Source organism: Myxine glutinosa, chromosome 1 (genome assembly GCF_964187855.1).
Source record: "Myxine glutinosa chromosome 1, kmMyxGlut1.1, whole genome shotgun sequence".
NCBI classification, from domain to species: Eukaryota; Metazoa; Chordata; class Myxini; order Myxiniformes; family Myxinidae; genus Myxine; species Myxine glutinosa.
Window position 1 is genome coordinate 186,006,901 of NC_136261.1, and position 13,786 is coordinate 186,020,686.

At 43.0% G+C, this 13,786-nt stretch overlaps 2 protein-coding genes across 6 annotated transcripts in view; one reads left to right on the top strand and one right to left on the bottom strand.

Moving 5' to 3' along the window:
• The window catches only part of MEN1 (menin 1), a 30,021-nt gene extending 17,690 nt beyond the window's left edge, over positions 1-12,331 (top strand). For 2 of the 4 annotated variants that reach the window (XM_068123814.2, XM_078781220.1), the window contains exons 3-10: positions 113-241; positions 422-462; positions 4,900-4,987; positions 6,678-6,814; positions 7,476-7,605; positions 9,221-9,394; positions 9,593-10,079; positions 11,754-12,331. In XM_068123814.2, coding sequence (XP_067979915.1) covers positions 113-241; positions 422-462; positions 4,900-4,987; positions 6,678-6,814; positions 7,476-7,605; positions 9,221-9,394; positions 9,593-10,051 — 1,158 coding nt within the window. In that variant the 3' untranslated portion in view covers positions 10,052-10,079; positions 11,754-12,331. Of the gene's footprint in view, positions 1-112; positions 242-421; positions 463-4,899; positions 4,988-6,677; positions 6,815-7,475; positions 7,606-9,220; positions 9,395-9,592; positions 10,199-11,753 lie in introns of those variants that run through there. The other 2 variants (XM_068123811.2, XM_068123818.2) reach the window with 1 other exon arrangement.
• A 60-nt stretch (positions 12,332-12,391) lies between these two features.
• The window catches only part of LOC137431993 (uncharacterized), a 165,718-nt gene continuing 164,323 nt past the window's right edge, over positions 12,392-13,786 (bottom strand). For both annotated transcript variants that reach the window (XM_068123756.2, XM_068123757.2), the window contains one exon: positions 12,392-13,422. In XM_068123756.2, coding sequence (XP_067979857.1) covers positions 13,008-13,422 — 415 coding nt within the window. In that variant the 3' untranslated portion in view covers positions 12,392-13,007. The remainder of the gene's footprint in view (positions 13,423-13,786) is intronic.

A 13,786-nucleotide genomic window follows, 5' to 3' on the forward strand; every position in this document is an offset into this window, starting at 1 on the left:
CATGGTATCTCAATGATTAACCTCCACAGATGATCAAAGGTTAAACGACCAAGTCTGATATGCACCTGCCATCACTGCTTCCTTTTCCTCCTCGCGCGCTTTCTTTCTGCAGATGTGGCTCTACCTGAACGGGGTCTGTGTGCGTTGCGACCGGCCAATGGAGGTGGCATGCATGGTAACGGCCATTAACCCAGCTCTAGATGCTCATACAGACAGCCAGGAACTCTGCCTGCTCCAGCAGGTGCGTGTGTGGCAGATATTCAAATATTTGGCTGTTATTCCTCACAAAACAACCTGAGTGTATGAATGTACGTTTTATGTGGTTCGTGGTGGTCGTAAACAACATCCGATGTTTTGATTAAATGTCCGGTGAGAACCGTAATTTCACGTACATCTTTTGGGTGGTGGATCTATGCCGCAGAGCCTGTTGTGGTTGCTGTACGACCGAGGACATCTGGACAAGTAAGAATAGATGAGAAGAGGCACAACATCCTTAAATAACTTATCCTCTTGACATCCAACTTGCATGGGGCCTTCACAAAAACATGGGTGAATGAAATGGGAAGTCAAAAATAAGACACATTTGCCACATCTCTAAAATTATTTATTTGTTGAGTAAAGCTGATATTGCCAATGAATATTTTAGAAATGACGTATGAATGCTAACGAGGCCTTTTACACATGTGCTGTGTGTGCATTTACACTGATTCGGTTTGGCTCGCCGGGCACTTTTAACCTGCCGTTGCTAGTGTGAAATCCGTGATGAAATCGGCTTTTTAACACAATTTTCAGCATGTAGGTGAAAGAGTGGAAATTTCAAAATGATTGACCATAATTGTTCTGTTCCTGCATGCATATCAGACTCACGAAAATATAGGAATGCAAGAAATATCCTTGGATGAGAGGTGTCGGGCTTGTACCATTTCCTGTTGGTACATTCCAGCGTTTGCTGTGGATATAACACACACACACACACACACACACACACACACACACACACACACACACACACACACACACACACACACACACTTGAACATTTAGCAATATATGTAAAACATCTAGTATTCTTTCTCGTGGCCCCGGAACCAAACAAACAACATATTGTTGCGTCTACGGGGTCCGCTAATGGGCCCCAGTAAACGTGGGGTCTCGCTCGATGATGCCGAACGGTTATAATCTCCTTAGGAAGCGGTTACTTTATAAAGCCAATTCCGTATGTCCAAATGACACTAGGGCAAACAGGACGAGGAAGGTGACACGTGTTCGTTTACTATATGGTCAATAATGTTTTATTTATAATCAAGAACGACAGATAGTAGGAAAGAAAGACCGGCAAGGTGAGGAGACTGTGGGGGGTGAACATTGGAACTTTCTTCGAGGTTAATGGAGCACAAAACAATTCAACAATGGATCAAAAAAAAAGGAAAGAATTCGAAATACAAATGGGAAGCAAAGGCAAACCCCTAAAGCACCATATGCACACATACACACACAATTCAACCCCCTTTTTTATAATTAGTGTACTGATTCATTGGGGGAAAACCCCAGAGAGATGCAGGGAGGTCGATGGTAGATGAGCCCAGTACAAGGTGAACGGGAGGCTAGGTGGGATGAAAAAAGCAGTGGGGAATGTACTCGGCATGAACTGTAATGTACTCGGACATTCTCTCAGCTCAAGATTGCTTCAGGATCTGCACTACAGGTTCAAGTACAGGGAAAAAAGCCCCCACAGGATAGCAAGAGAGAGAAGAGTGTGCTACTGTGCTGTGCTGGACAGCCATCAATCGAATCGCCCTTGATACCCCGTTCACTCTTCTCACGTTCCAAAATCAGGTGCACTCTCACTTCTCTCTCTCGGTCTCCTTCTCTCCCTTACCTGCTAGTTCTTCCCCTTCCCAACCTCTCCTTCCCCACCCCCATCCCAAGTCTCGCCCCGTCCGTGGCCATTGCTCATTGGCCGAAGCTCCCCGCCCTGGCCAACCAATGGAGCTCATACTGGGGAGGTCGCCGGCCCCTGTATCCCACCACCCCATTGGCTGAAGCTCACCTTCCACAGCCAATAGAACACCAAGATGGCCTCGTGTTGAGGCAGTGCACCGCCATTAGCCATGGAGCCACGTGCACTGGTCCTTCCTCCTTCGGGTCTTTCTACCCATCTCTCTTTTAGCTTGCTATGGTCCTTCCAAAGGGTAAACAAGATAAAACGACTTACCCAATCCCTTTTCCTGGCTATTTACTGACAATTAAGCATTTCCACCTTTGATAAATGCACATTTAGTAAACAGATTAGCACCTCCATGTTCCTAACTTAATGTTTCGAGATGCTACCAGCACGAACTAATGGCATTTCTTAATTACACATTCTAACTACCCTTTGAATGCATAACACCCCCTCCCCCCTTAAATGCAACAATATTTATAACTTCACTCACAGCTCCCTGAGCTCCTACCTATCTCCCAACATGATTAATAGTAAACTAGCCGAAACCCATGGAACATCCACGGAAGGGAGGATGTGGTGTATGGATAGAGTGTACCATTATGGATGGCATAGGGGATTTGCTTGTCCGAGTAAGAGTTAGGAAGAAAGATGAGAATGAAGAGTGCGTGTATGAACAACGATCGCCGACACCGGCACAAATGCATGCTCTGGATTGTCCACTCAGTGGACGGCTTGCTTTCGCCTTCGCCTGTCCAATCAGCGGACGGCTTGCTTCGCCTTCGCCCAGCAGACGCCAATACGATGGCATCGTAAGATGGCGTCGTATCGGCAGTTAATCGGATGCTTTTGGGCCCCAACGTCGGCTAATTCAGATTTTTAGAGTATGTCTATACGTGATAAACAAAGAGCGCGGTTCGTAGATCATAAATCCATTAGTGCCGTGGGCATCGGGTCACTGGGTGCGGTGTAAAAGAGATAACAAAGTCGAGTCCTTACGCTATTATTATATAGACGTCATCATTTTAAACTTACCATGTACATTCACAAGCCCCAGATATGTCCTTCCTATCGGTGTTCAGAAGCAACTAATCCAGATAAACAATCCATTCCCTGGTAGAGATCCATCTGGGGTTTGTGTAGCACACACCCATCCACTTAGGCCTTGCATCAGCCCACATGTTTGGAGTTTGCAGTACGAGCAGGTGCCCGTTCAGTGAGCTGAGAAAATTCTCCAAGTCTTTTGTTGTACAGAATAATTGACCTTTCTCTCGGGCCCCCTTCCAAGTATTTCCGGCTTCTTGCTTTGTGAGCCGTTTTAGTGAACAATCCTTATCCCAGACACAATGTATTTTATGTCGCCCTGAACCCTGCAGTTTCTGCGCATGCGTACCGAGCGTTTTGTGGCATATTACGTCATTTTGAAAGTCGCGTATTGAGACAGTGTTGAGTATTTGAGCTAATATTTAAAATCTCCACCCTAACCAAAGCAATTGTTAAGACAGAAGCATGACAAGTTGTGTTGTAATGCGAGCAGATTGTGCATCTTGCAGTGTATGGGGGAAAGGGGGACATGCACAAGCAGATAAGGAGGATTAATTTTAGTTTTCCATGCACTGTCATAATGCTTTTGGTAATTTATCTTATGATCATGTCATGAATGAACCACCTTTAGAGGCCATTTTTCCCTGGAGAGCAGGGGATGGCCTTTTTCAGGCACCGTGTCCCCTTTTTGAAGCAATGTTTTATGGCCGGATGCCCTTCCTGTGGCCAACCCTGTTAGTCACCTCTTGCGACACACAGGGAATTGCCAGTGAACTGGTACTCAATTTGCTGACTTCGGAAAGATGACAGGCTGAGTCAACCCCCCTGGCGTTAATTCAGTGATTGACCGGGATTCGAACCCAGGATCTGAGGATCCCAAGCCGGCACCCTAACCGCTAAGCCAACACCAGGCTCGTGTCATGAATAATTGACTGTAATAAGACTAAATGCTCTCGTTTTCTTATGGGCCTAACCATCTCGCCTTTCAAATGAAAGACAGGAAGTGTCTGGGGTGGAGTTCCTGCATTTAATGTGTATCAAACATGGACATGGATGGATGATCCTTCTCCCATCGTCGGGCACATAGGGCTGCCGAGGAAGTTTCATTGGCTAGGGTTCCAATCCTGGATGGTTCGCCACTTCAACACAGGAAATCAGAGCATGAATTTGGAATTTGGTCAGGGTGTGAGTTATAACTCGCCAACTCCTCACACATGAAAGACACTGTGATATATTTGATGGCATACAGGTCCTCCAGTTTCCATACAGTCCTGATGGTCCTCCATACAGTCCTGATGGCATACAGTACCAGCAGAATGATCACGGTGTGTACCCCGATTTAGAATCGGTACACCGTATCCCTGCGCATCGTAAAAGGCGACTAAGGGTTGGCGTCAGGAAGGGCATCCGGCCATAAAAACATTGCCTCAAACAGGGAACCGTGATTGTCATGGAGCCTGCAAGGCTAACCCCAGCTCTAGTGGGGAAAATGGCCTTAAAACGATCATTCATACAGGTCCTACACCTACACCTACACACACACACACACACACACACACACACACACACACACACACACACACACACACACACACACACACACACACACACACACCTCGCCTGCGAAACACCACAGCAGTTTATAGCTGGGCCGAGATTAAAACCCAAGCGAGATGGCTGTGGGGCGAGTTTGCATGGACATGATGAGCGTTCCATTTTATTTTGCTCTCAAATCTACTCATCATTATGACATGAAAGTAAATTTTGAAGAAATGTTCAATCATCCCAAGTATTTTAAGACTCATTACTATTATGGGATGAAACTTATTTTATTCTGACAAAACATACAGAAACGTGTAAGTTGGCTTCACTCAATCCATGATCTGAGCGATCCAAATAAACTTTCTCCGTAGGTATCCTGTAGCTTTGGGGACCTTGGCAGACCTAGAGGACATCGAACGCACACCTGGCCGACCAGAACCTCTTGTTCTTTACCAGCAGGTACGTACTTCATGCCATTGCCTATGTTGTGAGCACTGTGAATCTTTTGTTGGAGAACGCTTGAGGCCAAAAAAAAATCTAATTTCAAAATACATGACTTCATAAATGGTTTGTTTATTTTCAATTTTATTACCTCTACCACTGAAGGTGTATCTCAATAATCCATAATTTTATTACCTCTACCACTGAGGGTGTATCTCAATAATCCATAATTTTATTACCTCTACCACTGAAGGTGTATCTCAATAATCCATAATTTTATTACCTCTACCACTGAAGGTGTATCTCAATAATCCATAATTTTATTACCTCTACCACTGAAGGTGTATCTCAATAATCCATAATTTTATTACCTCTACCACTGAAGGTGTATCTCAATAATCCATAATTTTATTACCTCTACCACTGAAGGTGTATCTCAATAATCCATAATTTTATTACCTCTACCACTGAAGGTGTATCTCAATAATCCATAATTTTATTACCTCTACCACTGAAGGTGTATCTCAATAATCCATAATTTTATTACCTCTACCACTGAAGGTGTATCTCAATAATCCATAATTTTATTACCTCTACCATAAAAACATTGCCTCAAACAGGGAACCATGATTGTCATGGGGCCCGCAAGGCTAACCCCCGCTCTAGCGGGGAAAAATGGCCTTAAAACGATCATTCATTCATATTACTGAAGGTGGATGGAGGTTTTTTCTTCCCTGTTTGTCTGTCTGTGAGTAGGGTATCTCAAAAGGTTATGGATGGATTCAGACAAAACGATGTAGACAGGTTGGGTGTGTGACCAGGACGAAGTGGGCAGATTTTGTTCAAGACACACCCCCCCCCCCCCCCCCCCCAATGTTTTTTTATTTTATTTTAATTTTTTCAGTGATTCTTCACCATTGAGAGATGGGACCAAAATGATATACAGCGCAATATCTCAAAGTTATGGACGAGTTATGACAAAATTAGATGAATGAGTTGGTTAGGTGACGAGAACAAGGAGATTAGATTTTGATTCAGGTCGAATGCAGATCCGGCCTATTAATGGGATAAAAAATGTAAACTGTTCAGCCTGGCGGAGGTATGCTCTCTACCGAGTGGCGTTATAATTAAGCAAGTGCTTGCCCTAGTAGTGTCTGTGTAATTTTGGATGGAAAACAAAAATCCTTGGTAAGGAACGAACGAGCTCTGTAGTTTCACAGAAGCCGATTTAAGCGCTAAATACCTTGGCTGTCAAAAAGTGGCTTGTAGGAGTGACCATGTTTACAAGGAAGTGATGTAATCTACACACACCTGCAAGTGTGTAACATTGTGTAACAACTACCACTAACATTGTGCAGAGTCGGGCGATTGATATTTCACAGTTCCTAGCGAAGGATGTGACGTGCTGTAATTGGAGCATTTGATGTGTATGTAATGCCAACCTTTGTATTTCGTACATGAAGACTAGATCGGATGTGAGGGAAATGGTTACCTCGAGAAGAAGATGGGGAGTGCGGTACCGAATATTTGTGCTGGATTTTTATTTCTTTATTTTGTTTCTTTATTTTTGTGATCTTTATTTTTATTATAACTGTTCACCTGGTGGAGGTATGCTCTCTATTGAGTGCCGTTTTGTTTCAATCTGTTTTTGCATCTGCAAAATTATTTTAAACGAGACTTGATTGAAAATTGAGCTTTTGTCTGGTAGGCTATCACTTCGGCGAAGCGGTACTACAAGAACCAGCATGTCTACCCATACCTCTACCTCGCTGGCTACCATCAGCGGTTACGCCAGCTCCAGTCTGCCTTGAATGCATGGGCACAAGCCACGGCAGTCGTGCAAAAGTGAGTTCCGGCTTTCATTGACACTGCACGTTCTCAAGAGTTCAGTAGTCACAGATTAAAACAAAACAAGTTTTGGGATCTATAGTTGCGTTTCATTGGGAAAAGTGTCTTTAATGCTTTTCTGTGCTTTGAGTCACCCCTGCTTTAATGATCTCAGCGATTAACTTTTGGGCAAGTTCAGTTATGGTCGGTGACTTACAGTAATAGGTGACCCAGCTATAAGCTGTCATACCGGTGTTTCCCAGGCAGAGTGATTCATCATGGATGGTAAACTGGGCATCCCATTTGCTGGAATTAATTGGTGGATGTTAAAGATCCATTCCTTCGGATGTTAAAGACCTTAATGACGAGAAGGCAAGCTCTAGCCATTGCCAAATCCCCAATTCCTGCCCTAACCAACAGAGGGCATTGCATCAGCAGCACAGTCCCACCCTCACCCAATGATGCATCCATGCCCTCGCGCGACAATGCAGCCACCGATGCAGCCACGCCCTCGCGCGACGATGCAGCCAATGATGGAGCCACGCCCTCGCGCGACGATGCAGCCAATGATGGAGCCACGCCCTCACAACGATGCTGCCCCGCAGCCTTAGCTACCATTACTTATTTTGTATCCAGCACATCTTGAGATAGTTATTTTACCATCTTTTCATCACTGCAGTTACAATTACAATCGTGAGGACGAGGAGATCTACAAGGAGTTTTTCGACATTGCAAATGATATAATTCCCAATCTTCTGAAAGAGGCAGCGAGCGTTGGAGAAGAAACTGATGAAGGCACTGAGCCCAAGGTAATGCCTCAAACTTGTTTATTCACTGTTTATAGGGGCATTTGGGGGGGGGGGGGGGGGGGGGTTAAATTTTGGGTATCTCAAAACTTTCTAAACCTTAAAGCGGATGACAGGAATGCTGGCTTATTTAAAGATCTGAGGTGAAGTTTTACATGTTGACATCACTGTTTGGGATAAGCACATTTCAATAGATAAGAGCACTAATTTCAATAATTTAAAATTAGTGGTTTGGTGAAAAATAAATAATTAATTATTAATAAATAAAAATGTCTTTAATTTGTCTCGATATTCGGCACACTTTTCAGGAACGCATCTCTGATGTAAATTGGGTTATTACTGTACCAGAATCAGACTTTTCCAAGTGACACCAATTTTTCTTGGATGGTAAGAGACCTGTGAGTTTGGACCATAAGTGTCTGCTGTTGAGCTCTGGCACATCTGAGCACACGAAAACGATGGTTGTGAGTTTTACGGAGATACTGCAGATTACTATCGGTGGGATTGGGTGGAGGAAAAGCTTAGCTGTTCAGAGATAGACACATACCAGACTAGTCAGTAGGAAGAGATAATGGACAAGAAACCAGATAAATCTGCCCATTTAAACTTCCAGACATGGCACATTGGCGGTTACCTAATGACTGCCAGAGCACCATTCACTTTCAAGAGGACATGATCTGCGAGCCATTTGGAAAAATGTGTTATGATAGTCCAATAGTTCGGTGTTACATCCAAGGCATTTTGTACCACTGAAGCCTTGCTCAAAGGCATTGGCTGAAATAGCATAGACTGCGGTATGAGGACCGACACCAAGCTAGCTGACGTCGCTGCAGATTACATTGAGCTGGGTGAGAGGCTAGAAGTCAAAGTCAGGTGACGTAGTCAAAGCCGGGAGGGTGGTAGGTCATTGACATAAGCAAGACAGATGGACACAGAGCCAGAGATATTCCATAAGGATTGGGGGATGAGGAAGGGACTAAGGGATAAAGAGCTACTGTTGTAAAACCCCTACACAGTACACATATTAGATCTGTTAAAGTGATTCAATAAATAAGCAGGAAGGGATATAAGCAAGTCTGGTAATATCCTATGAAGGAAAAGTTAATGTTTGTGTCCATGTACTTTTCTGTATGTGATATTTCAAAAACCGTTGAACATTTAGCTTTCATATTGCAAATATCTATTCCTCATGACGTTATCTCAACCTGATTAGATCACGCCTGCGATTGGTTGAATTCTGTTGCCATGGCACCCATCTCGGTAACTTCACGTGCACGCGATATTTCAAAAAAAAGCAAAAACGTTTAAGATTGAGCTTTCGTATTATACAGATCTGTTCCTCATGCTGCCCAAAAGATGGGAGACCTAGAGTATCAGCTCCTTACTTTTAGCTATTTTAGTATTGATTTACATTTTTATGAACCATCAGTATTTAAACGAACTTCCACAAATACAGGTGAGAGACACATTGGGCAATGAAAATGCAACAAAACATTCTCATACCTTCGACAGCTGTCACCATGTATAAAAGCCGATTTTGGTTGGTTAACTTTGTCAATTTTTCATTTTAAAACGCTGCTAATAATAGAAGTGGTGTGAATACCTTTTATGTGAATAGGAGAGTGGAGGTGGGCCTTGCCGGCCTTCGGCCCTCCAAGATGCCTGGACCTTTGCTCACTTACTCAACTTCTACGATGGTATTTGCAAGTGGGAGGAGGGAAGCACCACACCAGTTCTGCATGTTGGTTGGGCCAATTTCCTTGTGCAGTCCTTATCACGTTTCGACAACAAGGCAAGGTTCCATTCAGTCTCTCGTGCATGCATGGTCCGACTTATGGTGGAGAAATAAACTGGCCTTTCGTCTGTCATAAATTAGTGCTAAAGATATTCAGTGTAATCATGCTATGTTGAGCAAGTTATAATGTACATGAGGATATATACTTGAAAGGGGGCATTTAAAGGGATATTGATTCCCAGTGTGTGCCTGCAGGTGCGAATGGCAGTGACGCTGCTCTCCCACGAGGTTGAGACCGACTCGGATGAGACGCGCGACTTACCAGAGGAGGCAGGTGAAGGACGGGCATCACGAAAAAAGGCCGCAGCAGTAGCTCGTCGACCCTCAGAGGAAAACTCTTCATCTGTATCCAAAGCCGATGCCAGTAAAGCCGACCGGCCATCGAGTAAGGCAGGCGGGGAGAGCCCAAGCGGTGATAAATCTGCCATAAAAGACAAGCTGGCGAGGGCCGTGAACGATGGGCCCACGGTGACGCTGCACAGTGAGAAGATGAAGTGCATGAAGGAACTGTTTGTGGCACCGAAGCTGAACACAAGTGCCATCAAGCTCCAGCTCACTGCACAGTCTCAGGTGCAAATGGGAAAGCGGGGAAAGGCGGCAGGTGCAGATTATGGTACAGTGCCAGGGAAGCGGCAACGGAAGACTGTTTTATAAGGAGCTCCATCAAGAGTGTGGAGCAATGGTGAGCTGTCAAAAAAGTGACCTACTCTCCCCAACCCCCATTTTCCCCCCTATCACCTGCAAGTGGCAAGGGAATGGTAATAAGGTAATAACTGATGGAATAAAAGTGCTGGCCAAGCAGTTCGTGCAGTAGAAGTTCAAATCTGTTGTTGCTATTCTACAGTACCCTAAGTTGTCAGGTTCTGCTTGGAAAAATAATGGTCATTTTGCTTTTCCAGTTGTTTTTTCTTTGGCCAAAATACCAAAAGCCATGAGAGTTGTTTTGCAGAGGAGGTCTGTGAAGATCTTGAGCACCTGACGCTGGAGCCAAAGCAATGAAGGGCTGTGTCATGTGCAACACTTACAAAAAGTTATTTATTTATTTTCAAACCATCTCACATTCATCTCCTTTTACAACAAAACCAGCAGAGCTCAAAATGGAACACTGCCAAATTCAGATCTCAATGGAGAAATATATGTTCTGTCCTTCATTCTGCTCGTTTAGTGCGAGGTTTCGTTCACACCGTGTGCAGCATGAATTGGCAGCAACTAAATGCAGCTTAAACTCAGTTTATCCACACTATTTACTGTTCCAAATCTCATCATAACACTGTCCTTCCCTGAATATAGTTTTTTTTTTTTTAAGTTCATTTACAAAAACAAACAAAAAACAGCAAATAACGTGTTTCATGCATGGTGTGTGTGTATATATATATATATATATATATATATATATATATATATATATATATATATACATACACACACACCATGTATGTATTTTATATATATACATATATATATATATTTGCTCTGTTATGACGATTCAAATATAAAGCCTTTTTTAATATAAAAAGTAACCAATAATTTTCCGATGACCCCCTCCACCAACCCCACTCTATTTGAGGGAGGTTTTAAACCAGGGATGGCTCATGCTAAACATCCTTATACATGTATGAGGCATTGAAAACAGGTGTAAAACATTGACCTGATACACTATGGCAGAAAATGGCTCAAGTGGAATGTGGAACAAATAATGGATGTCATGGGGAAGGGGAAAAGAGAGGGGTGGGGTAGACTTGCACGTGTAAGGAAAATTGTGTGACAGATGAGCATAAAATTTGTTTGCACATTTCATAGAATTTTTCTTTCTTTCAAGGGGAAGTTGTGCACGCAATTGGCATATTAAAGTGCAATTTCTTTTGCATTTATATCATTCGAAACCACGTATTGCATGGATACAATTTTGCTTTGAGGACAAAAAAAAAAAAACTAGATGTGGAAGAACCTGCAAGCTGCGCAGATGCAAAACGATCCATGATTAACTTTCATTATGGCTTTTGTTTCCATAATGAATGAGGTTTGTCATACAGAATATAATATTGCATATAACTATATTGCTTTCAGAACATCCAACACTGCCAAAGTTACTTCAACACCAAAAGCATGCTTAAAAGGAATATAGGGTAAACGGCATATCCTATCAATGCTGCTTTAGTCACAAAAGAGAGAGAACAGATTGAAGAATGAAGAATGCAAAAAAGAGACAGGATTAACTGGACCAGCCAGAAGTGATAAATTCAGATTAAAAAAAAAAAGATGAAAATTATTAGCATTGCAATTATGCTATTGTCAAAGCTTAAATGTATCGTACAGTTTCTAATGGTTTGGTGTCATGGCCGTTACGTTTATGCAGTGGCGTTGCTGGATTCCCGTCTGCTCTTGGTCAAAGCATCTCGCTCACGCCAAGTCCTGATTCGTTTCCATGACCAGGAAGTGATCCTGGACAGATGACCACTGTCGTAGGGCGTGGAGCAGCCAATGGAATCAAACCCACACTGGTGAAAGCAACACGACAAAGCTTCACCCACTCAGCCACCAAAGTGCTCGATGATGCAACCTTGAAAGGTCTTCATTTGTCATTCGATATAACACTTGAAAACAAGGACGTTGTAACAACTTATCTCGTAGTGTGGCCGATTGCTTACTTAAATTGCGAAAGAAGATTCACAATACCCTGCAAAGGAACTTTTCAATCAACAGACCCAGAAGTTTCATTGTGCACAAAGAATCCATTAAAAAAAAAAAATCTGCCTCTGGTTTTCTGAAGACTATTGAATTATAAGTTTTAAAGTAATTTTTTACAACTGGATTTGTATTTTTTTTTTTAAATAAAGAATAAAATCCATGTTGAGGATTTGAATAATACCTCAATTGAATTGGATTTCACGAGGAACGTAATCATCCTGTAGTAAATAAACTTGGCTCGCCGTTTACCTTTGCGGCTTGTTTGGCTCGGGGTAGTGCGCGTTTGGCGGCCGGAAGCACCAGGCATTCCAGAAATAACATACTTTATGTCAAAAAGTGACAAAATCAATTTCTTATACCTGCTAATAGAGCAACACTGGGAGTGGAAATGGGGAGGGGAGGGTTGAGGGGTGTGCAAAACTTGCCAACTTTTTGGAAGACTAAAGAGTAAAAATATCTCACCTATGCTGAACGACAAAGAGAGGTTGGATTTAACACCTCACAATCCAAAAAAACATTCAACTTGACACTTGTACCTGATCTATGAGGAAGAACTAGAAAGACATCTGAGGTTATTTATGTCTGCAGCTCTGAGCCAAGGATGAGAACATTGTACTGCTGCCAGCTTCACAAACTGGGAAGACCAAATACAGTGGACTTCGGCAAGTTCCACAGCTTCGATTCACATTGGTACTTGCACCTCCAAACTTGGGATTAGCAGCAGCGTTAAAATAAAATTGTCCCAACCATGATCCAAGGGTCTCAGGACCATTCCAATCATGCTGAAGAAACAGCAATTTGTGGTGGACACCCTGGAAGGAATTCTCAACCATCTGATGTCTTCCCACTTTTAATCCTGCCAAAAGCCTGCAGTGCTGAGTGGCAATCACACCGAGCTTCTCATTGTTCCAAGGCAAGTAGTTCAGGTCCATGATCTTAGTTCAAAATTGGCTGGGAGACCTTCCGCAATCTCAGTTTTCACGTCATCCAAATTTGTCACTTGTGTGGCTATGCAACTAATGTTCGCGGGACGGCGTTTCTTTAGAGGCAAAGTGTCAATAGGTGGACATCGCTTGGCAGGCCTTGCCACTACTTTTGAAGACTCATCTACCACGGCATGAGCTGCTGCGGTCTCTCCAGTGCCAGCCGTGTGGCCTCGACTTGTACGAAGATCCAGCGGTACATCGTGTGGAAGCACCGTGTCTTTTGAGAGTGAAGATGAGGGTGGTGAAATTTTTTCAAGAAGTGAGACCGAGGGTTGCTTTCCACCACTGGAGCAAGTTGTATTCTTTTGGATGGATGTGTGATGTGTCTCTTGTCTCAAATCCATCCATAATCTACAGTTTAAGGAACAAGACAAGCACATCAATTTTCAAGAGAGTTTGCAGCAGTTCTTTTATGTTAAATTGCATTATTAAATATTAAACTTTAACTTATGTGAAATCATATATCTGGTCTGGAGACACATTGGAACACATTCATAACAAACCTCTTGAAGACATTTGTCACTCAAACTCTTGGGTCTCATCAGCAGCTATGATCTTACTTGGGCAAACCATATACAGTGCCTTCAGAAAGTATTCACACCCCTTGAGACTTTTTTCACATTTTGTTGTGTTACAGCTTGAATCTACAAATAATACCCCAAACGGCAAAGTGGAATTTTTTTTTTAGAGATTAAAAAAAATTAAATGAAAACGA